This window comes from Protopterus annectens, chromosome 5.part1, assembly GCF_019279795.1.
Source record: "Protopterus annectens isolate FY-2018-M chromosome 5.part1, PAN1.0, whole genome shotgun sequence".
In the NCBI taxonomy this organism is placed as follows: Eukaryota; Metazoa; Chordata; order Ceratodontiformes; family Protopteridae; genus Protopterus; species Protopterus annectens.
In genome coordinates this window covers 592,480,328-592,505,789 of record NC_056736.1, presented here as the reverse complement: position 1 = coordinate 592,505,789, position 25,462 = coordinate 592,480,328, and the positions used below count along the sequence as shown (strand labels likewise).

General features: G+C 39.1%; 1 protein-coding gene across 1 annotated transcript in view; it reads left to right on the top strand.

The window, feature by feature from the left end:
- Nucleotides 1–25,462, top strand: part of LOC122803234 (NXPE family member 4-like) — a 313,911-nt gene that overhangs the window by 86,594 nt on the left and 201,855 nt on the right. The window contains exon 2 of the mRNA XM_044072833.1: nucleotides 18,803–18,950. Within this exon, the coding sequence (XP_043928768.1) occupies nucleotides 18,834–18,950 (117 nt within the window). The 5' untranslated portion in view covers nucleotides 18,803–18,833. The remainder of the gene's footprint in view (nucleotides 1–18,802; nucleotides 18,951–25,462) is intronic.

The window sequence follows — 25,462 nt, the reverse complement described above, 5'->3', positions numbered from 1 at the left end:
AATTGTTTGGAAGGACAGGTATATCGTGCAGAGAATACCACTGCTTTGGACTGTCCAGCCACATAAAACAAACCTCATCCTTGTCTATATTCAGATCCAACTTGGATCTATGGATAGGTAAGAGAAAATTTACTCCAGGTCTGACCACTGTACTATTTATGGACAGAGATAGCCCCAAATGCTTTTTTTTTCCTATGCATGGGTTCCCTCAAATTATCAATGGTATGATCCTATTTATTCTCACTAGGGTGATATATAAGTATTGACCATGGACTGGCTAATGCCAGTCTAACACCAAATTGGATATGATAATTTAAAAACTGTATTACAAAATCTGGTTGTATATCAAATGTTCTGCAAGGGCAGATAGCCTAGTACTTGCATATGATCTATATATATATATATATATATATATATATATATATAACATGTATATATATATATATATATATATATATATATATATATATATATATATATATATGACCTGTATATATATATATATATATATATATATATATATATATATATATATATATATGTCATATCTATATATGTGTGTATATATTTCTGTATAATAATTCCTTTTGCTTTTGTGCAGACAGTAGTATTTTTAATAGGTTAAAGCTTCAGAAAATGTATTTTAAAGTAAAACATATTACTAAACTTTGAGACTGAAATGGCCACTACGTGCTTGTCTCTGTTTCCTCATTTCTTCATCTCTTTCTTCCCTGTCTGTTGACACATCACAAAAAAGCCATCCTGCTGTTAGGAAGTGTAACTGTTACTTTTTCCCTCATCCTCCTACCTGCAGCTCCATTACTGGGATCCATCTTCCTGCCTGCAAACTTTCTCTCTCAGTGCTGTGCACAGTGTGTGGGTGCTGCAATGGATTACTAATAACGTCCTCTGTTTTCATTCTGTTTCTTGTCTCCTGTAAACACTGGATGTCCATCCTCCACCTTAGCATCATGTCATCCTTTCCAAGCTGTGTCCTGTCAGTGAACCTACACAGAGTAGTAATTCACAGTTAATGTTTGGCAGGTTCATAGATTATGCATCCAGTTGTTGCTCAACACAGCTACTAAAGTTAACCCAGGATGGGTAACTATAAACCGCCCGGCCAGTAGCTTATTGACCTATGGCTGATGAGTTTTATGGCATGCACATAGCCAATAGGGAGCACATACACGTTTTGTTGCATGCATTCAAACCTTAACATAGTCTATGCTTTGGTAGTGGATGAAAAATAACAGCAGTAAGCAGTGTAATTCTTATTTAGCACCTACCTTTTTTTCCACAAAAGAAACAAGGAAGCCTGGTGACATCATAAAAAGAAGAAATTTCCTGAAAATATATACGGAGGGAGAAGACGTTGGAAATGTGCAGAGAAAATGATCAAGGGTCATATCATTTCTCCCTAAACAGTTCTTGGCCAGTTGTCACTAGTGATTACAGATGCTGATGCTGAGTTGTTGCACATGAATTCATGGACCTACAGTGGTATTGCAGAAGAAAAGTGTTTCCTGGGGTTGCGTCATACATTGTTAGTTGTGCATTACAGGTGAGCAGTATGTCTGAATACACAGCAGTGGCTTTACTTCTTCTAACATGTTCCGGATAAGGTGTGTATGTCTATGTATCCATTGTCTGGAAGAATTTTGCATTAAGTGACCATACTTGGCATTTTACATTGTGCTATATATATAAACTGTACTTGTAAGCCACAGACATACTGTTATGTGGCCTGATGCAGATGTAAGGGGAGTTATGATACTGCACTTTAGTATATTTCTTGTTGTGTAAAACTGTCACAGTATGGTTTGAACAATAGTCAGTGTCACCCAAAATGCCTGCCATCCATTTGGTGATGTGTCTTATTTTACGTGACATTCATAAACAGTCTGGTACACCTGTAAGGAGACTGGTATTTTGTAGTTAGATGGTCTAGTAGAATATTGACTGCACAAATATGGCTGCCCATTTGATTTTAGCTACTTATGTAATTGCCTGGTGACACAAGAACTACGTAATTTTTAGTGTGTTTTTTTTTTTTTATTTATTTGGTTTACAAAATGGTTTCCTTAATGATTCTGCTTGCACCTCATCTGATGCTATTGTTAAAATTCATGTGAATATCCTAGGCCACTGTCTGTGACAGTGTGACTTAGGGTTCCCATGCATATGCATCATACCTCCTTCAGCTTCTGCTGCTGAACAGTCAATTGAAGTTATTCACTGAGGAGTCATGATGTCTGCATAATGAATTCATCCCCTCAGCATGATACCTGTTGGCTCAGCTTGTCCCTTCTGTTACTGAAAGCCAGACTTTTTGTTATTCATCAGGCTTCACAAGTTATGCACTTGTAGGTGCTAATATAGCTGAAATGTGTGTTATCTACGTAATTACTCTGGATTCTAAGTTTATAGGTTCATAGGTTGATACTAGGCTATCTGCCCTAGGTAGGTCACAGAAGATAGCCCTTTTGAGGTTAGTTTACTCTGCCTCTGTCTAGTAAGGACACTGAAGAGATCCCAGGGGTAAACCTATGATTTAGAGAATCTCTTATTATCTTTGTTATGCTTTTTTGTGGCCACGGGCTGTTAGTACATTTCCTGGCTTGAATATACTTTGATGTTTTAGCTCAGCTATTTAAAACCCAAAGTTTGCCTTTTGCACCCTTTTTTCACGAAGACCTAGCCCATCGCTGTGATACATATGAGTTGGTGCTTGTGTATAATTCTACGGTGTTCTCAGCTCATTTGCTCTGTTGATGTTGTAAGAACTACATTCATATAATTGTAACAGTCGTGATTACACATAAAATGACTGTTTTGTAAAACATACTGTTAGAGTTAGTCTGGTTTATCAAGCTTCTGGTTAAGGTGTTTGCCTTCTTGGGGAAATATGTTACTGTCTGTATATTGATGAACAGAAAAGCATGTTGTGGCAGCATTTTTGAGTTAGCAAGAAGAGTATGCACACACTTTGGAACAGTGACAGTAGGCAGCGCATAGTATGAAGTAAAGGCTATATTTAGTTGCTTGAAAAACATCATACCAGCAATGCACATGTGCACACAAAAGCAGTAGTAACTATAAGTACAAGGACACATCAGTGACATACCTAAGGGATAAAAATGCAAAATCCTGGAAATCTCTGTAAGGCAAATATGAATATTTATTATGATTAAAGTATGATTTTGTAGCCATAGCTAAATCTGTCAGTGGCCGAGATTAATTATTATCTATGTATGTCAAAGGCATGTTTAGGCACCATTCATACCATGGCTTACTGTGAAAGTGCTATTCAGATGATAGCAGTAAGGAGAGAGGTGAGGAAACAGTTTTACAGGCACACTAGGCTGTCTGTAAGCAGCTCTGTTTGATGTGTATTGTCATTCGAATTAGCTGAACATAGCAAGGCAGGAAATGTGATTCTTGCTAGCCCAGCTAAGGGCACTGTATTGTCAGAAACAGTGGACTCACAGAATGACATGGGGAAGATTTATATTTAGAAGACAACAAACTCACAACAGGATGTCTGCCCCCAGGAGGTCAGTCAGGGTTACAAACTGGGAATGCCTTCTGTGTCCAGTCACACACCTGTTGAATCTGTGCATGTCCCACAGACCTCCTTAACAGTAATCGCTAAGTGTGTTAGAACTGTCTTTACTTCTACAATTTGCTGTGGTTATTTAGCGTTTGGTTTCTAACAAATTCCCAGTATCCTGGGCTCCCTAATGTTTGGTGATAGCAATATAACAACTGCATGTATAGTACTAGTATCAGCCACAGGGCTGTATTGTGGGGAAATAGTTTGCAGACGACTGCAAACTGGGCCATAGTGGAAAGTGCATCGGACACGGATATCCTTCAGAAGGGACTCACGGAAACAGATAGCAGGTGCCAGAGCCATGGCCTGAAGTTAAACGCCAAAAAATGTATAGTCATACCCTTTTGGGAAAAACAAGGTAACCCCAAGCTACCATATAGGTGGCAATCCACTAAGCACAGAAGAGGTTATCAGGGACCTGGGGACCCAGGTTGACAGTGGCCTTTCTTTTGACACTCACATTGCTAAAGTGGTTAGAAAGACCTTCTACATTGCCCACCTGTTCATGAAGGAATTCACATCCAGATCTAGTGAGGTCATTGTTCCGTACTCTTCACTTATCAGACCAATGATCGAGTACAATGCCCCATTCGGGATGTATCTCACCCGACATCTGCAGCAATTGGAGAGACCCCAAAAGTTCCTCACCAAAAGGATAAAGGGACTCCAAAATCTGTCATATGCTGCCAGATTGAAGAAACTCCAGCTCTATTCAGTCGCATACCGTCTGCTCAGAGGTGACATGTGCCTGACATACAAGGCCATGTCCAACCCGGAATTAATGGACATGCTCCACCTCAAAAAATCCAAATCCACCAAAACCACTAGAGCAAGCGACTTAAACCTTAGCACGGATATAAATAGGACGTGCTGGAGGGATAGATTTATCACTCAGAGACTCCTATGCTGTGGAATAAAATCCGGTCCATGTGAGGCAGAGCACCTCGCTGACTCTGCACAACAGAAATCTAGACCTGTGGATGGGAGATCGTAGGTTTACCCCGGGAATCATCTCTGTGTCACTGCTGGACAGAGGCACAACAACTAATGGGCACAGTATTTTTTCATATAAGGGGTGGCGTAAGCCACAAAAATTTGGGCTAGGCTTATAAATGCCTTAGGGCAGATAGCCTAGTATAAACCTATGAACCTATGAACCTATGAACCTATGAACTGAGGAGTCATGATGTCTGCATAATGAATTCATCCCCTCAGCATGATACCTGTTAGCTCAGCTTGTCCCTTCTGTTACTGAAAGCCAGACTTTTTGTTATTCATCAGGCTTCACAAGTTATGCACTTGTAGGTGGTAATATAGCTGAAATGTGTGTTATCTACTAACTACTCTGGATTCTAAGTTTATAGGTTCATAGGTTCATAGGTTGATACTAGGCTATCTGCCCTAGGGCATTTATAAGCCTAGCCAGAGTGTGTTTGGCTTTCGCCACCCTTTTAGATTAGTTGACTGTGCCTCTGTATAGTAGGTCACAGAAGATAGCCCTTTTGAGGTTAGTTTACTCTGCCTCTGTCTAGTAGGGACACAGAAGAGATCCCAGGGGTAAACCTATGATTTAGAGAATCTCTTATTATCTTTGTTATGCTTTTTTGTGGCCACGGGCTGTTAGTACATTTCCTGGCTTGAATATACTTTGATGTTTTAGCCCAGCTATTTAAAACCCAAAGTTTGCCTTTTGCACCCTTTTTTCATGAAGACCTAGCCCATCGCTGTGATACATATGAGTTGGTGTTTGTGTATAATTCTACGGTGTTCTCAGCTCATTTGCTCTGTTGATGTTCCTGCGCAAAAGGGCCTCTTGTGCTTGATCCCTACTGTAAGAACTACATTCATATAATTGTAACAGTCGTGATTACACATAAAATGACTGTTTTGTAAAACATACTGTTAGAGTTAGTCTGGTTTATCTAGCTTTTGGTTAAGGTGTTTGCCTTCTTGGGGAAATATGTTACTGTGTGTATATTGATGAACAGAAAAGCATGTTGTGGCAGCCTGCAAAAAAAAAAAAACAAAACATTTTTTTGAGTTAGCAAGAACAGTATGCACACACTTTGGAACAGTGAGAGTAGGCAGCGCATAGTATGAAGTAAAGGCTATATTTAGTTGCTTGAAAAACATCATACCAGCAATGCACATGTGCACACAAAAGCAGTAGTAACTACAAGTACAAGGGACACATCAGTGACATACCTAAGGGATAAAAATGCAAATTCCTTGAAATCTCTGTAAGGCAAATATGAATATTCATTATGATTAAAGTATGATTTTGTAGTCATAGCTAAATCTGTCAGTGGCCGAGATTAATTATTATCTATGTATGTCAAAGGCATGTTTAGACACCATTCATACCATGACTTACTGTGAAAGTGCTATTCAGATGATAGCAGTAAGGAGAGAGGTGAGGAAACAGTTTCACAGGCACACTAGGCTGTCTGTAAGCAGCTCTGTTTGATGTGTATTGTCATTCGAATTAGCTGAACATAGCAAGGCAGGAAATGTGATTCTTGCTAGCTGAGGGTTGGAATATGTGAGTTGTAACTTAGAAAGAACTGAAACAGATCCAAAGTTGAATGTCTTTAAAAAAAAGTCTGTTATCTCAGCAATGAGCTGGCAGTTCTGGAAGCTTTTTCCAGAGAATGTGTAACACATCAGCAGCTAACACATTTGTAAAAGACAATGTGTGACAGTAAATAATACTTTTACTAAGGACTGTCAAAATTAGCTGATGTTCTCTCTTCTTCTTCCATTCTAAGTGAATGGTACTCTTATGTGACAGCCCAGCTAAGGGCACTGTATTCTCAGAAACAGTGGACTCACAGTATATCATGGGGAAGATTTTTGTTTAGAAGACAACAAACTCTCATCAGGATGTCTGCCCCAGGAGGTCAGTCAGGGTTACAAACTGAATAAAATTACTAGTTGCTACTTCTATGTAGTACATACAGGTTTGTGATGAGCCAAACTTAAGGAAAAGTTAAAAAATATATATTTTTAAAATGTTTTCCCGTAGTTGTCCTTTAAGAATGCCTTCTGTGTCCAGTCACACACCTGTTGAATCTGTGCATGCGTCCTCGCACAGACCTCTTATTTTATCTTTCTGTGCATGGAATTTAAATACAAAACAGTGAAAGAAACCTCTCTGTGTGGAAGATTTTCAGTCCATATATCTCTAGTTATTCACTGTATATTAATCAGATCAGACAATAGTAACAGAAGTAGCGAACTTAAACTCGTCTTAAGTAAAAAAAAACAAAATAATAATAAAAAATATAAAATTGTACAGAATTACTAAGTATTCAAAAGTAATCCAAGCAAGGCAGGCAGTCTGTTTCCAGTTGAAAATCCTTTATTACGTACGCAGACAAGAGATCCAAGTAAAACAAAAATAGAGTAATACTTTCCTCTCAAGCTTTATATATATATATATATAAATATATATATATATATATATATATATATATATATATATATATATATATATATATATATACTTTTTATCAGGCATGGGAGTGGTTTATTATGCTGTAAAACCTCCCTTCCCCCCATCAGTGTAACATTCAAGCTGGTTCTGCTCTACTTAGTGGCTGTCATAATAATATAACCCTTATGTACTTTAAATAAAATTTATAATCATGTGGTACCTCTTATTTAACCAGATTATTAAATAGATAAGTCTGTGATTTTATCCAAGACAATATACTACATGGCTGGAAAAATATCAACCTTAGTCCATTTGGCAATCAAAAAATATATATAAATATATACATATACACTTTGCATGTGAAAAATCAATTGTAAAAATCATATTCTGTTTTCATAACCTATTGTTAATGATCGCTTTCGTCCTTCTAGACTTCTTCAGGTCTGTGTACAAGAACCCTAAAAACTATCTATAAAAATATTATTGTATAATTAGTTAGTATTGTTATTGCACATCATTTTGAATAAAGTGGAAAAAAAGAGAACCAGAAAAAGAAAAAAAAAATAAAAGAAAAATGTATTATGATGGGAATAAAATGTACAGTTAAATTATAACTGATTTAAAATGGTATTTAAAACCAACTGGAAGAATAAAATAAAATACAATTAGTCATGTAAACAATGTGGCAATTTTCTAAGTTCCAGTGCACTTTTAATTGAACAGTAACAGTTTAGTCCAGGCTTCCTAAAAGAGTTCAGCTTTAATTGCCACGAGTTCATGTTTCTCCAGAATATTCGGGCTGTCGCCTTCAAGATCACCCATGTCTATGCGATCCAGTATCTGGAACTTTAAACCTGTGTGTCTTTTATGAAGAGAAAGGTGTTTGGCTAGTGCATTATTTTTACATCCAGAGCGGATTTCTGACAGATGACATGAAATCCTACGCTTGAGTTTATTTACAGTCTTGCCCACATAGAATGCATCACATTCATTGCGCTGTGCCCTATAAATTGCTTTTGTAGTGTTACAGTCACCCCCTGCACTGGTTTTAATGATTTTCTTTAAATACGGCCAATAAAAATTATCACTTTGCTGTATAAATATACAAAATGTACAATTAGTTTCACATATTTTAGTGTTTCTCTCATATGGTCTAGGTTTAAATTCAACAAAACTTCTAATGTTCCCGGCCTTCCTATAAACAAATGATGGGGCTTCACCTAAGATGTTAATCAGAAAAGGGTTTCCTGTGACAATGGCCCAGTTTTCTTTAATAACATTTTTGATACTGTGATAATCAAAAGTGTATGTCAGGATGCAGCTATTTTTTCATTTGTTATTCTCTGTGGAATTTCTTAACATTATCCTACTGGGGAGGTTGAGTGAAGGTGCTTTAGTCCCTTTCAGTTCTATAATGCATACCAGGATGTTTTTTAACATCTGATTTTCACAGCCTCTCACTAGAAAATCATTCTCTAAGTTGTTCAGGTTTCTCAAAAATGGTTTCATCTTTGTGGTAGATGTACATCGTGTTTCACTGTTGCAGTCATTACACTTGGGTTATCCTACTGGCAGGCTACCCGCAGTCGGCCTGAATTCCAAAGTCCTGGTCCGGCGTCAGTTGCTGTCGCCTCTTCCCTGATGACAGTGCGCCAGGGGTATAAACGATGCAGCTGACGCCATTTTCTTCAGTCTTTCTTGCCACACGGTGCCCGAAGCAAAAGCAGTTCACAAGTGCCGGTCGACCGATTCCTGAGATTTTCGAAATTGAATTTCAGATCCGAAGTATTCTATAAAGCTAAGTACCCCATTTGGGAAACTTTTTTCTTGCTCCAGACTGATGTCAGAAAAGGTTAACAATTGTATTTCTTGTGGGAAGCAAATACTTCATAAGGATTTTCATTCTTACTGTATTCCTTGCCTAGGCCCTGACCACGACGTTGCTAGTTGTTGGTTTTGTGCTAGATTTAACCAATGCACTATTAAGCGTCGGTACGATTTTGCTTTTCATTACTTTGGCCGAAGGTTTAACTATATAATTCCGTCGGAACAGCTGACGTCCGGAGTTCATAAAAAGCGCAAGGAAAAAGAAAAGAACAGGCATCCAAGGTCCAAAACCGACGACAAAGCCTCTTCTAGGCCAGTCACCGGTTCGCCAGTTCTCAGTGAGGTGCTTTCGCAGCCCCTGACACCTGCTACCTCAGAGCCACAGGCCACCTCCAACTCCCACGTGGAGGCCTCTGGATACTCAAAGTATTGGGCCTTCAGAAACTAATCCCTCAGATGGGTCCGGAGCCACTGAGCAGGCATCGGCTTCTGAGGGTGTTTTCAGACCTACACAGCTTTATATCAAGCCAACTTCAGCATCCAAGACAAAGACTAAAACAGTTTTAAAGACAAGGAAACAAGTACAGCATTCTCCAGGACAGACTTCCATGCCTAAGAAACAGATGCTCAAAATGGCCGAAGACCTAATTACATTGATCAGGGGTTCCCATCCCCCTCCTGATAAGAGGTGTAGGCAAGATACTGAATATGATTCCTCTGATCAGGTTTCCATTTCCTCTGACTCTTCTTCAGAACAGGGATACTCTATTCCTCCCTATGAGGATTCTGATGCTGAAGAATCTACCCCTTCAGCTTCTGCTCCTGGGGATTACTCCTTTGGGCAAACCCTGCATACCATGAGGGAGCATTTCCACTGGGAGAGCCAAGATTACTCAAATTCTAAGAAAAGGCTCAGAGACTTTCTTTTACTACCTCAGCACAGACCTCTTGCTATTCCACCTGTTCTAGACATTGTAGATGATGTATTTTCAGAGTCACGCCTGTCTCCCGACTCTTTACCTCCTGCACCTGTTAAGCCAGACAGATACTACAGGGTTCCAGATTATCATAAATTTCTATATAAAAACCCTGCTGCTGACCCAGAAACTATTTCTCAGGGTCCCAAAGGGGTCAAGGCTGCTACTGCAAAAAACCCTGTCCCCTCAGATAGAGATTCTAGGGCACTGGACAGATGGGGGAAAAAAGTTTTCACTTCTGCTACCTTGGCTGTAAGGGCTTTAAATTGTCAGTTTCATATGCTTAAATATCAGCAATACTTAATGTCTCTGCTAAAACAGAAAATGTTGACAAATTCTGATTGTTATGAGAACAAGGAAATGCAGGATTTATTGCATGCAGCTGAACAAGTGGGAAAACATACTTTGCAATGTGGTTATGATTCACTGGAGACCTCTTGCAGGGCCGCTGTAACAGGTTCTGTCATTAGAAGGCATGCTTGGTTAAAGGAACAGAATCTACCTGATCATGTTAAAGCAAAATTATTGGATGGTCCATTACAGCATGATACTTTGGTGTTAAGGCAGAAGAGGTGTTGAAGAAAATGGAGGATAAAGCTAAATCTATGCAGACAGTAAAGGATTTTTTACAGGTACAGCCACCCAGATTTAGCAGGAGCTGGCCTTCTAAGAATTGGTCCTTTCCTGTGTCAGACAGGCCACAAAGAGGCAGATACAGATGCCCTAGAGGCAGACAACAGCCCCAGGGCTCATACAGGCCCAAACAATGGGGTGCTTCTACCTCCAAAAGCGGAGAAGACAAATCACAGCCATATAGGAAACAGTCCCAATGACTTCCCTCTGCCAATGCCAAGCATTTATCTTTTGGCATCACCCTTAGGGGGAAAGCTAGCACTTTTTTCACAAAATTGGCAAATGATCACCCAGGACAAATGCGTCTTAAATATAGTCTCTCAGGGCTACAAGTTCCACTTTCACACCCTTCCAAAGGCAAAAGGTATGCCAGACCTGCCACACAATCAATGGGTAGAGGCACAAAAACAAGTTTCATCTCTCATGGACATGAGGACTATTCAGCCAGTGCCACAACAACAGCAGGGACAAGGATTTTACTCAAGACTTTTCTTAGTAACAAGAAAGGACAAAGCATGGAGACCAATACTGGACCTGTCTATTCTAAACACTTTTGTGGACGTTCTGAAATTCAAAATGTTGACTCTGCAGCAGCTTCTGCCCATGCTGGGCCAGAAGGCTTGGCTTGTAACTTTGGACCTCAAAGAGGCATACCTGCATGTCCCAATCAGACAATCTTGCAGAAGATACCTCAGATTCATAGCTGGCTCAATGCACTACCAATTCTCTGCACTGCCCTTTGGCTTATCTACTGCGCCCAAGGTCTTCACAAAATGCCTGGCACCAGTAATTGCATTTTGCAGACAAAGAGGAAATCAAATATATCCCTACTTGGAAGACTGCCTTATTCAAGCAGAGACCAAAGACATTCTACTAAAGCAAGATTACTAATTTGCCTAGGGTACACAGTAAACGAAAAGAAATCAAAACTAGTACCCTCTCAAGAGATAATATTCCTGGGTGCAAGCTTAAATACAACTGCCCAGATGGCTTATCTCATGCCAGACAAACAAAGGCATCTGACTTCTTACTTCGAAAGCATGGCAAAAAAGACCCAGTTATCTGCAAGAAAAATTCTGCAGGCTCTGAGCTACATGGCCTCCTGCATTCTGTTAATTCCATATGCAAGGCTGCATATGCGGAAACTTCAGTGGTATCTAAAAAGTGTTTGGACTCAACATTGCCACAGCCTGGAATCATTAATTTCACTCATTCCCTGCCTGCAACAGGAGTTTCGATGGTGGCACAGGCCTGTCACCACAACAAGGGACAGCCATTCACTTTACCCACAGCCAGGCAAACACTAACAACAGATGCATCAGATTATGCCTGGGGGGCCCACATGGCAGGAAAATGTATTCAGGGCACATGGCTCCCAAGCCAAAGTCATCTTCACATCAATCAAAAGGAGATGCTAGCTGTACAAAATGCCCTGACAGCCTTCAAGGACCTACTTCATCCAGGACAGCTGCTGATAAAGACGGACAACACCACAGTTATATGGTACATAAACAAGCAGGGGGACACACATTCCTACCCCCTCTGCAGACAAGCCATGATTTTGTGGAACACAGCATTGACTTACCAAGTACACCTGCAAGCACAATTCCTGCCAGGAAAAACAAATGCTCTGGCAGACGAACTAAGCAGAAACCTCATGGATCCTCACGAGTGGAAACTAGATCCACAAATCTTCAGTATGATAGCAAGGAAATGGGGATGCCCAGACATAGATCTTTTTGCCTCCCCTCACAACTGCCAACTTCAGAGATTCTGCACAAGGACTTACCCCAAACAAGCATGGAAAGTGGATGCTTTGTCATTCAGCTGGAACAACCTTACAGTATATGTCTTTCCTCCACTGCCTCTCCTCCCCAAGGTACTCCTAAAGGTCAGACAAGAGAAGCCACAAATGATACTGATTGCCCCGGATTGGCCACACCAACACTGGCACCCAATCCTAAGGAGCTTGTCTCAAGGCCCAGCCTGGACATTACCTCAAATTCCTCATTTACTGACCCAACAAAACAATCTGATCATGCACAGCCAACTCAGAACCCTAAATCTAGCTGCATGGCTGATAGCATAACCATTCAGAATACACCTCTCTCTAAAGCAGTTATGGATGTTATTTTGTAGGCCAGGAGGCCCAGCACCAGAAAATCCTATGCAGAAAAATGGAAGAGATTCTGTGCTTGGAAGCAGGCACAAGGAATTGGCACACTTGTTCCAAATATTCCTCAGATTTTACAATATCTAACTAAGATGCTAGACAAAGGCCTATTCTTCTCATCAATTAAGATCCATGCATCTGCCATTTCAGCTCATTACAATACAGACCCACCTATGTTTTCACATCCATTGCTTAGGCAGTTCCTCAGGGGGGCCAAAAACATAAGACCTCCAAGGAGAGCACCAATACCTGCATGGGACCTCAATTTTGTCTTGGGAAAACTCACACTGCCTCCTTTTGAGCCAGTCAATACAGCAGAGTTAAAATTCTTATGGAAAACTGCTCTGCTCCTAGCAATAACTTCAGCAAGAAGAGTCTCAGAGTTACAGGCATTAATGGCTTTGGAACCTTTTATTATCTTCCATCCGGACAAGGTTTCTCTAAGGACAAACCCAACATTTATGCCTAAGGTAGTGTCCAGTGTGGCTCTTAACCAAACCATTCATTTGCCTACTTTTTACCCAAACCCACAGAATAAAGGGGAGAGACTTCTGCATTCTTTGGACATACACAGACAGCTACACTTATACTTGGACAAAACTAAAGCTTTCAGAAAGACTGAGCAACTTTTAGTGGCATATGCTGCAGGATCACAAGGGAAGGCTATCTCAAAGCAGACTATTTCAAAATGGATAGGACATTCGTTTCTGCTATTCACAACATGGCAAATCAGTGCCTAAGGACATTAGACCACATTCTACCAGGGCAGCAGCCACCTCAGCAGCCTCCCTCAGAGGAGTACCAACCAAGGATATTTTGGAGGCTGCAACTTGGACTTCAGTACACACTTTTACTAAGCACTACCACTTACCTCTTTACTCTAAATCCAGAGCAGGCTTTGCCACTGCAGTTCTGCAGGGCCTTATAGCCACTCCTAATTCTATTTAGACCCAGCCGCCCAACCTCAGCTTTGGGATTCAACCCAAGTGTAATGACTGCAACAGTGAAACACGATGAACATAGTACAGTTGTGTACCTACCATAAATGTAGATGTTCGAGTGTATTCACTGTTGCAGTCCAGGTTACCCACCCACCATCCCCCTTTCTTTGCTGGGACTTATCTGTACTTCTCTATCCTATACAACCTATGTGGTGTATTTGCTTGTAGATGAAGGTATTGTTTATTTTAGTGCATGCTTTTATAAGCAATGTTTTTTAGCCTACTCCTTTGGGGGCACCTGACATCTGGAGCAAGAAAAACTCAAGAAAATGGTGTCGGCTGCATCTTTTATACCCCTGGCGCACTGATGTCAGGGAAGAGGCGACAGCAACCAATGCTGGACCAGGACTTTGGAATTCAGGCCAACTGCGGGTAGCCTGCCAGCAGGATAACCCAAGTGTAATGACTGCAACAGTGAATACACTCGAACATCTACATTTATGGTAGGTACACAACTGTACTTTCTAGCTAATCTATAGCCTTGGGACTTCACTACATTATACTTGTTTTTTGTAGGATGTAGACTTTTACTGTGGAGTAATAAGTTAACCTTCATGGTTTTCTGAATAGATCAATGGTGTTTCTGTTATTGTTGGTGTCCTTAGAAATCTGCATATCTGAGAAAGTGGTTGAAGTATAGCTATGGGAAGAGGTAAACTTCAGGAAGGGGGTTGTTTGATTGAGGTAAGTGATAAAATCTCCAAGCTGCAAGGTGTCACCTTCCCACACAATAAAGATGTCATCAATAAAGCATAAATAGCATGTGATATGCTGCATGTCGTCTGCGTTGTTTAAAACAAAGTCCTCCTCCCACTTGCCCAGGGCTATGTTAGCTATGCTGGGAGCCATGGCAGCCCTCATTGCTATACCAGTTTATTGTTTGTAGTGTTTGCCATTGAAAGTAAAGAAACTGAAGTCCAGTACAAGATTCATAGGTTATTCATAGGTTAGTACTAGGCTAACTGCCCTTGTGGGCCATTTTAAGCCTAGCCAGTTACCCCATGTGCACCTTACGTCTGTAAGGTAAACACCTTTGTGTACTTTGATTATGTTTCTTAAAAGACTCCATAGCTGCTGTTATACAGTAATTGTGAGGGAGCACTGTGTACAAGGATTACACATCAATAGTTAATAAAATACTTTCAGCTTCCACTGTAATGTTTTTAATTTTCCTCAAAAAAATCCATTGAATCTTTTATGTATGACTTATTCTTTTCTGCTAAAGGTTTCAGCAAGTAATCAAGGTAAATGGATGTGGCTTCAGTAAGGGAACCTCCACTTGCTACCACCGGTCTATAAGGTGGGTCTTCTCTGTTCTTGTGTGGGTTTGGTATTCAAAAAAGTAAGGTAAACGTGGGCATGGGCTCCATAAATAATTATAAAGATTTTCAGTAATAATTTTTTCTTCCCATAATGTGGTGAGATTAGTGTTCCATAAATCATATGCTCTTTTTATGTCATCCATGGCAAATGACTCCTAAAATCTGTTATCCCCCAGCATGTTCTCTATCTTTTGGTTGTAGCTAGTGGTATCAGTCACAAGTATACCTCCTCCCTTGTCTGCTTTCATTACACACCTGGATTTATCATTGCCTAGCTCAAGCAATGCTTTTCTTTCTCCCTGTGTTAAGTTATAACATTTTTTCTTTGGAGGTTTTTTTAAGCAGTTTCCTGATATCCATCTCACATTTCACTTCGAAAGCAGCTAACGTTTGATGTAGTGGTGGACAATAGCTGCTAGGCCTTTTTATAGTTTCATCAATAGGCTTATTTTCAGTGTCATTACTTTTGCCAGAAACTGTACCCTTAAGTTAAGATTCCTCACAAATATTTTAAGGCCTATCAGTACCTGAGCAACCTCACTCCTGCAGCTTGGTACAAATGTGAGTCCTTTGGACAACACACTTTTTTCATCTTCAGTCAATGCTTTAACAGACTGGTTCCAGATAAGTGGAGCATCTGTTACTGTGGCACTTGTTATTGTTGTTATTGTACCTGTTATTGTGGCTGGTTCCTTCGTCTGAGCCTGGTACCTGGGTTGTATAGTCAGGGTTCCAGTCGGGAATGTCCAGGTATTGTATTTCCCTCACCCCTATTCACTGTTTGGTTCTCCTGTCTCCCTGGGGGTTCATGGATAGAGTATGAGACCCCTGAAATTCCTCCTCTGCTTTCTGGAATCTTGGTGGGTTGTATTAGTATTCCTCGCTGTGGCTGTGGTATGGGGGGACCTAGTAAGAGGGACTAGCTCTGGGGTTCTGGTGGTGGTCATCATTCTTGTTATGGTACTGGTGTCGGCTTTGGTATTGGTGTGGTGGTTGATGTCTGTGCTGTCGATATTGGACTTCCTGAAGAAACTGGTCTCTGTGAAGGTGCTGCTGCTCCTGGTAGCTGGATTGTCTGTGGTCCTGGTTGTCCTGGTAGTCCTGTAATTCATCCTGTAGAACTCTCTGTTGGTTCTAGTTGCCTCTCTGGTTTATGTTACTGTCCTGATCCTTTTGTGATGTCAAAGGCTTCTGCAGAGTGTTGATAGCCAGATGGTATTGGGATGGTGGGGAATGAGATGTTGGGGGGGGGCTGTGTCCACAAACATTCCATTCTTGTGCTGCTGCTTCCACAGAATGAATGTAAACTCACTCCTGGACAGATTCTTCTACAGCAAGTAATGTTCCATTCCTCTACTGCTTGCTGGACATGTGTGTGTGTGTGTGTGTGTGTGTGTGTGTGTGTGTGTGTGTGTGTGTGTGTGTGTGTGTGTGTGTGTGTGTGTGTGTGTGTGTGTGTGTGTGTGTGTGTGTGTGTGTGTGTGTGTGTGTGTGTGTGTGTGTGTGTGTGTGTGTGTGTGTGTGTGTGTGTGTGTGTGTGTGTGTGTGTGTGTGTGAAATGCCCCACTTAGAGATAGCAGGTGGTTAGTTAATGTGCTCGGGCTCAAACCCCATACTTTTGTTACAGGAAACAAGAGCCTGAATCCTCTACCCCAACCATCAAGCTGTTAAAAATTTGAGTTTCAATGAGTTTCAGCTGCATTTTCAAGGAACTGAGTTTCAAGTGCATTTTCAAGGAATTGACTGTTATGTGCATTTACAATTAATTGAGTTTCAACAGCATTTTCAAGGAATTGTGAGCTTCAAGGGAAGAGAATTTTAATGCTGCTCATGCTAAATCTGTTTACAATGTGCAACTGTTTTGTTTTAGCAAATGGTATCACTGTTGTGTTAAAGGATTTAAATGCATTGTTAGCAGCATTAACAATTAGCATACTTGCTTTTGATGGAAAAGGCTGTGGGTTCTACTCCCATACCATGCAGATGGATTGCTGATACTGTGTTGTTCCTTAATGGGGGGATGCTGCAGTCCTGAGTAGGCCCTCCTTTGGATGAGATGAATTGGACAGTTTTGTCATTATTGGTTCATACATTTTGTTTCATTGCTTACTGGAAAAATGTTCAAACTACAAATTTAAAACATGCTCTAACACGTGGTGCTGTATTATACAAGGAATATAATTTAATATTTTATTTATTTTATTTTTATTTATTTTATATTTGTTAACCGGGCTAGTCTAGCTGGATACATATCCTTTTTCAGTAGAGGCCCGAGGAGAAAAGCTCCAACATAAATGGTAACTCACAAATTGAAAAACAAATTATAAAAATACAGGTTTTTAAAAAATTATAAAAAAGTATAATCAAGTTGACGTGTTACATTAGCAAGATTAGTAAAAAAGTACAACTTTGTATAGAAGAATTATGGGACAAGGATAGATCAGTTGGTATACATAGCAGAGATATGTTAAATACCAATAGTATATATACGAATTCAAGAGGCACCCACAATATTTTGGGTAAGGAGGATTTCAAGATCAGTAGTTGGGAGCAAGAAAGAAGGGGAAAGTGGTTTGGATAGATTGGATAAGAAAGTAATATGAATTAGTTTAGTCAGGTTCAGGACATGGGCATAGCCATTGTGTCTTGAGATATTCTTTCAGGTTGCTTTTGAACTGGTGATGAGAGATAGTATTTCTAAGGTTGTTTGGGAGGGAGTTCCATGGTTTGCCAATGGAGTTGGCAAAGAAGGTTAGGAAGGTTAATGGATCACCCCCCTCCCCATGCACTACACCCACTGCAGCCATTCTTGCTGTTTAGTCAAAGAACAAAGAAAGAAAAAATATAATCAAGAAGATGAATCAAGGACCACATGCATTGTATGCATGGTCCTAAAAATGTGTGCAAGGGGCTTATAGTTTGAAAACAGATCGAAGTAAACTTCAGCCACCACTGGCCAGATGCATTTCTTTGCATGTGGGTTTTAATGTTGTGTCAATGAATGTGAGTTTCAGGGGAACAGTAGTTTTAATGCTAAGTCTGTTTTTATTGTGAGGCAGTATTGCTTTGTTTAGCACATGTCTATCAGTGTTTGTGCTACAAAATTTGAAATAAAAGTTTTAAATTAAATTAAAATAATCATTGAAGATGTAAAGCAGAAAACAGTATGCACATTGAGAGGTTTGAACAGTGTTTATGGTAAACAGGGAGAAGCAACCAAGTAATGAGACACTGGAATGGCTGCAGTGGGTGTAGTGCATGGGGAGGGGGGTGATCCATTAACCTTCCTAGGGCCGCATTTGACCATGATCAATCTGTGTTCATGAATCATATTTTCCATTGATGTTTCAGTACTTTGGGATATAATTTAGTAGGATTGCCCTCCCATGAAGATTTTGAGGGGAGCTCAAGGTCTATTTGTGAGAAGATGCTGGCTACAAGGCATGTATCCACTGACCATCCCTCTTGTGGATATTTTGCTCAGTCCTGGCCTCTGCTTTCTCCTTGTTAATGTTGTGCTTTGTGTTAAAAGCACTATGAGAAAATGGAGACTTCTAGAAGGGAAAAGAATTATGTGAATTCTGAGGGTAGCACACTGGAAGGGATTAACAGTCTGTGAAAATCAGCTGTGCTAAATCTGTTTACAATGTGCAACTTCCTAACATTAACTAACTAATCCTACTTATGTAGGACATCTCACATAACTAGTCTGACCTGTCCTTCAACTAGAACATCTCACAGATTAGCATTACAATGAACATGTAAACTTCACTTCAGCTAGCCAGCTGTTGACTCATCTAAATGTGCTTTTTTCCAGAGATTTGAGATTTTTGTTCTATTTTCTCAAGATGATGGAGACATTCTCACTGAAAACCTTTACAACGAATAAGAAGCTGATTCTGGGGCTGCTGTTCCTCACCTTTTCTGTTTCCACTTTTCTTAATTATGGGAAGCATCATGCAAAAGTAAGTGGATGAGTACTGTTCATCATGACATTCTTGCTGTTTAGTCAAAGAACAAAGGCTGAAGAAATGGGGCCGTATCAGTCTGTGAAATATATAGTTTGTACAGTGTTCTCTTATCAAAGGGTTCTTCTCACTAATGGTTAGATTACTACATACAATGTTCCTGTTTAGAGTATGTATAATTTATCAGCTGACGACACCTACCTGGTTCATCTATCTGCTCACTTTTGTATTGCTTGCATGCTACAGTTGATAAAATGCATTTCTTTTAATTTGTAGAGTTTCCTTTTGTTTTATTTCCTGTACAAGTCTTGCAGCATGCCTTTCCTAGGTATCTGACACATTTTTTTTCAAAATAAATATAACTATATATATATATATATATATATATATAAAATATATATATATTTTTTTGACAATATCTCCAAGTCTTTCTCCTGCCAGCTTCCCACTCATTCCCCTTTTGGTCTTGTCCACCTTGTTTTCGAAATTATACTATCCAACTACTTCTCAGTGGTTCCCCTTACAATGTTTGTGTACCTCTCATGTATCACCCCCCCCCCCCAGTTTCCACTTCTGTAGAATGCACATGTAGGTCCATTGAACTGCTATTACTAAACATTTGTAGAGCACAGAGTCCACATACAATATTTGTGTCCCCTGTCTGTGAACATCCTCATGGCCTATAGGTTCATAGATTCATAGGTAAGTACTAGGCTAGCTGCCCTTTGGGCCATTTTAAGCCTAGCCGGTTTTCCTTCCTATCCCTTTCCTGAGATACTGCCTCCCAAAATGAAATGCTATTATCCACATGACTTCTCAGTGATAGCCAGTTGACCTTGCTAATACTACCTTTGCCCTGCTTATGTAACCTCTTCATATTTATTTCAGTGTCCCTCTACCCTTCCCAGCTGCTTTTTGTCTTTGATTAACCACCTTCAGGCACTTAGATATTACAACTTTTACTTTCACTGAGTATTTAAGAATTCATACCCTTAATCCATAGTTTTTTCATCAGATTTCTTCTGATAAATGCACATATTTGTACTTCATTAGTGGCTAGTGAAAGGGATATAGCAGATGTATACATTAATACACATTAGCAGTAGGAGGGGCAGTCAAATGGACTATGTACAGTATGTGCACTTACGTTATACATAAATGTCTACAGGAATATAGTTTGTTCAGAGACTTTGTGTGGGATATTGGCCAATAGATGGGGGAGAAATGGGGAGGGGGGGTTAGTAGGACAGGGCAAGATGTATCATGGTGAGGTTAAGTGATATGTCCTTTGTGAGGACAGGAGCACTTGGCTTGAATAAAAGTGCAAGAAGGTCCTTCCTAAAGTAGTTTAGTTGTCTGTGTTCTCTCATAACTTGAGGGAGGGAGGAAGGTAGATGAAATGAAAACGACATGTTTAATGGACTGTAAGGAAGATCTCAGTGTGGTGAGGGAGGGTGCGCTTTGTGAAATGATGCATAAATTATAGGAGGATTTTTTCTTGCAGTTTATAGGTAAGGGGATGTAGGAATACTGATGTAGCAGTTGGAAGACTTAGGTGCCCAGTGCTAGGGTGGACCTATGATTGACTGGGAACTATTTAACTTTTTTGTGAGCCATTTATCTTTTTTCAGTGTTAGACAGTGGTTTTTAAGGGGGGGGGGGTGAAAGTTTCTACTGAATCAGGAGACTGAGTTTAAGATGGTTTGGAGAGGGATGGCATTTTCACTTTCAGGCTGCAGAGGTTATATGTAAGGCATATTCAAGCTGGGCATGGAGGACTCCTTTGCCAACAGCTGATTGGTTGCTGGAGAAATTTTATTTATTTATTTATTGTCCAGAAGAGTACTACATTAATTTTGGATTTTTTTGTTTTTGGCGTGTGTGTGGAAGCTGAGAAAGTAGTCTAGCTATAGGCCTAAGTATTTCAGTCAGGCCGTGGTTTCAGCTATGGAGTTATTAGGTGATGAGCCATTTTAGGAGGCAAACAACAATTTGGGAGTTCCAAATAACATTGCATTAGTTTTAGATGTGTTTATTATTTATTTATTTACATTTCTTTACCAGGAAAGTCCAGCTGGGTTTTAAAAGACCCCTTTTAGTGTGTGGCAGGCTTGAAAAGTTTCAACAGGTTAAAAACAGTAGCAACCACAAATAATCAGATTACATAATATTAAACTTGACACTTAGACAACAGAGACTAAAGAATAAGTAAATATTAAAATAAAAAACTACAACATTAGGAAATGAAGAAAAAAACAGGAAACACTTACAATTACAAATTATAAAGTCAACAAAGTCAGCTGGAAACAAGTGGAACATCTTTACAGTTAGACCGATGACTAAAGTCAATGGGCTGAATGTAACTATAATGATTTCAAAAGTAAAAAAAAGTCATATGGGCACTCAAACGCCATACAACTGAAACACTAGATGCCCTTAAAGCGTGATTTGCGTATACCCCACTGGCCTCCATTACAGGAGGCTTAAGATAACACACAATGAAAGATCTAGCTTGGCTGGGTTTTTCTTGCAGTTTTTACTGAATGGTTCGCCTGAGTTACCTTTTTGATCTTTGATTTGCATGCCTGTAAATCAGAGATACTCTCTACTACACTAAATGCCCAGCCCACTTTGACCAATTAGCTAAGGTGGAGAATTTTTTTTAAATCCCCCTTAGTAGTTTGAGAAAATGTACCCACAGCCCCATGGATTTTTTTCTTTCATACAAACCTCATATATAATGCATTTTTATTTATTTATTTTTTTAGAAAAGTGAGGAAAAGTGCACTGTAGAGTACCGTGTAAGAGCTATTTCCCAACCAGGGGGTTGGGAGGGTGGCTTAATGGCTAAGGTGTTTGCCTTACAAACACAAGGTGCAGGGTTTGAGTCTCGCAAGAGATAATTGGCTAGGCTTAAAAAAAAAATGGCTCGCAAGGGCAGTTAGCTTAGTACTAAACTATGAACTATGAACTATGAATGCCCGATTTTGCAAAACAACTTAATTCACTATACTGGGAGGGCAGGCCTAGTCCAGAAGACCAGCAGTTCTTTTCTGAACTCACACAATTCCTGTTGTTTTCCTGATTTGCCTCATGGAAACGTTCCCATATTTAATGTCTAAAGCATAAAGAAACCTTCAGATTATTCTTGTGACAAGCATAATAAACCAAAACTAATAGCTGTTACAGCTGAAAACATTTGGAAGAGGGCATTTGTCCTACATTTTTCATCCTTGAGTTTGTAAACGGCTTGGGAGGACTCTAGGATACTCTCATGAAAAGATGTGTTTTAATTCTTTTGGGTCAGAAGGTCTGTGCTTCTCTAATACTGGGCCAGAATCAGCTTGCACTAAAGTGTGAGGGATGTTTTGGGCTTTTTAGCAGGCACCCACCATAGTGAGAAGACTAATACAGGAGTCCCCCACTCAGCAGACTGTTAACATAATATAGCCAAGTTAAAGAGAGGCTTCAGCTAGAAACAGCCTACAGCCAGTAGCACTAGAGAAAGCCACAAACAGATAAAGATTTGTAAAGATACAGAATGCTTTTAACTGCAGACAAATCAGTTACTGGTGCAGATTAGTTAATAGCAATAAAATACACTCGAAGACTAAAAAGCAGACAATAAAAGTGCTATATATTAATTGTTAAAAACAATAATCTGTATAAATAATCAAAAAAAAAACAGTATACTTATATATCTCAGCTAACAGCTGCGGTCAACAACTCTTATCCACTCTGCTTAGTGTGTATAGACAGAAACTCTATCAAAGTTAGGGCTTAAATACCAGAAGAACAACTTTTTTTACAAGAACACAAAATAACCAGCCCCCACTCAGCAGACTATTAACACAATATAGCCAAGTTAAATAGAGGATTCAGCTAGAAACAATAGCCTATAGCCAGTAGCACTAGAGAAAGCCACAAACAGATAAAGATTTGTAAAGATACAGAATGCTTTTAACTGCAGACAAATCAGTTACTTGTGCAGATTAGTTAATAACAATAAAATACACTCGAAGACTAAAAGCAGACAATAAAAGAGCTATATATTAATTGTTAAAAACAATAATCTGTATAAATAATCGAAAAAAAACAGGATACTTATATATCTCAGCTAACAGCTGCAGTCAACAACTCTTATCCACTCTGCTTAGTGTGTATAGACAGAAACCCTATCAAAGTTAGGGCTTATATACCAGAAGAACAGCTTTTTTTTTTACAAGAACACAAAAGAACCAGCCCCCACTCAGCAGACTATTAACACAATATAGCCAAGTTAAAGAGAGGCTTCAGCTAGAAACAATAGCCTACAGCCAGTAGCATTAGAGAAAGCTGCAAACAGATAAAGATTTGTAAAGATACAGAATGCTTTTAACTGCAGACAAATCAGTTACTTGTACAGATTAGTTAATAGCAATAAAATACACTCGAAGACTAAAAAGCGGACAACAAAAGTGCTATATATTTATTGTTAAAAACAATAATCTGTATAAATAATCGAAAAAAAAAGGATACTTATATATCTCAGCTAACAGCTTCGGTCAACAACTTTTATCCACTCTGCTTAGTGTGTATAGACAGAAACCCTATCAAAGTTAGGGCTTAAATACCAGAAGAAGAACTTTATTTTTACAAGAACACAAAAGAACCAGCCCCCACTCAACAGACTATTAACACAATATAGTCAAGTTAAAGAGAGTCTTCAGATAGAAACAATAGCCTACAGCCAGTAGCACTAGAGAAAGCCACAAACAGATAAAGATTTGTAAAGATACAGAATGCTTTTAACTGCAGACAAATCAGTTACTTGTGCAGATTAGTTAATAGCAATAAAATACACTTGAAGACTAAAAAGCAGACAATAAAAGTGCTATATATTAATTGTTAAAAACAATAATCTGTATAAATAATTGAAAAAAAAAGGATACTTGTATATGTCAGCTAATAGCTGTGGTCAACAACTCTTATCCACTCTGCTTAGTTTGTATAGACAGAAACCCTATCAAAGTTAGGGCTTAAATACCAGAAGAACAACTTTTTTTTTTACTAGAACTCAAAAGAACCAGCCCCCACTCAGCAGACTGTTAACACAATATAGCCAAGATAAAGAGAGGCTTCAGCTAGAAACAATAGCCTACAGCCAGTAGCACTAGAGAAAGCCACAAACAGATAAAGATTTGTAAAGATACAGAATGCTTTTAACTGCAGACAAATCAGTTACTTGTGCAGATTAGTTAATAGCAATAAAATACACTCGAACACTAAAAATCAGACAATAAAAGTGCTATATATTAATTGTTAAAAGCAATCTGTATAAATAATCGAAAAAAAACAAGATACTTATATATCTCAGCTAAAAGCTGTGGTCAACAACTCTTATCCACTCTGCTTAGTGTGTATAGACAGAAACCCTATCAAAGTTAGGGCTTAAATACCAGAAGAACAACTTTTTTTTTACAAGAACACAAAAGAACCAGCCCCCACTCAGCAGACTATTAACACAATATAGCTAAGTTAAAGAGAGGCTTCAGCTGGAAACAATAGCCTACAGCCAGTAGCACTAGAGAAAGCCACAAACAGATAAAGATTTGTAAGGATACAGAATGCTTTTAACTGCAGACAAATCAGTTACTTGTGCAGATTAGTTAATAGCAATAAAATACACTCGAAGACTAAAAAGCAGACAATAAAAGTGCTATATATTAATTGTTAAAAACAATAATCTGTATAAATAATAAAAAAAACAGGATACTTATATATCTCAGCTAACAGCTGTGGTCAACAACTCTTATCCACTCTGCTTAGTGTGTATAGACAGAAACCCTATCAAAGTTAGGGCTTAAATACCAGAAGAACAACTTTTATTTACAAGAACACAAAAGAACCAGCCCCCACTCAGCAGACTATTAACACAATATAGCCAAGTTAAAGAGAGGCTTCAGCTAGAAACAATAGCCTACAGCCAGTAGCACTAGAGAAAGCCACAAACAGATAAAGATTTGTAAAGATACAGAATGCTTTTAACTGCAGACAAATCAGTTACTTGTGCAGATTAGTTAATAGCAATAAAATACACTTGAAGACTAAAAAGCAGACAATAAAAGTGCTATATATTAATTGTTAAAAGCAATCTGTATAAATAATCGAAAAACAACAAGATACTTATATATCTTAGCTAACAGCTGTGGTCAACAACTCTTATCCACTCTGCTTAGTGTGTATAGACAGGAACCCTATCAAAGTTAGGGCTTAAATACCAGAAGAACAACTTTTTTTTTTACAAGAACACAAAAGAACCAGCCCCCACTCAGCAGACTATTAACACAATATAGCAAAGTTAAAGAGAGGCTTCAGCTAGAAACAATAGCCTACAGCCAGTAGCACTAGAGAAAGCCACAAACAGATAAAGATTTGTAAGGATACAGAATGCTTTTAACTGCAGACAAATCAGTTACTTGTGCAGATTAGTTAATAGCAATAAAATACACTCGAAGACTAAAAAGCAG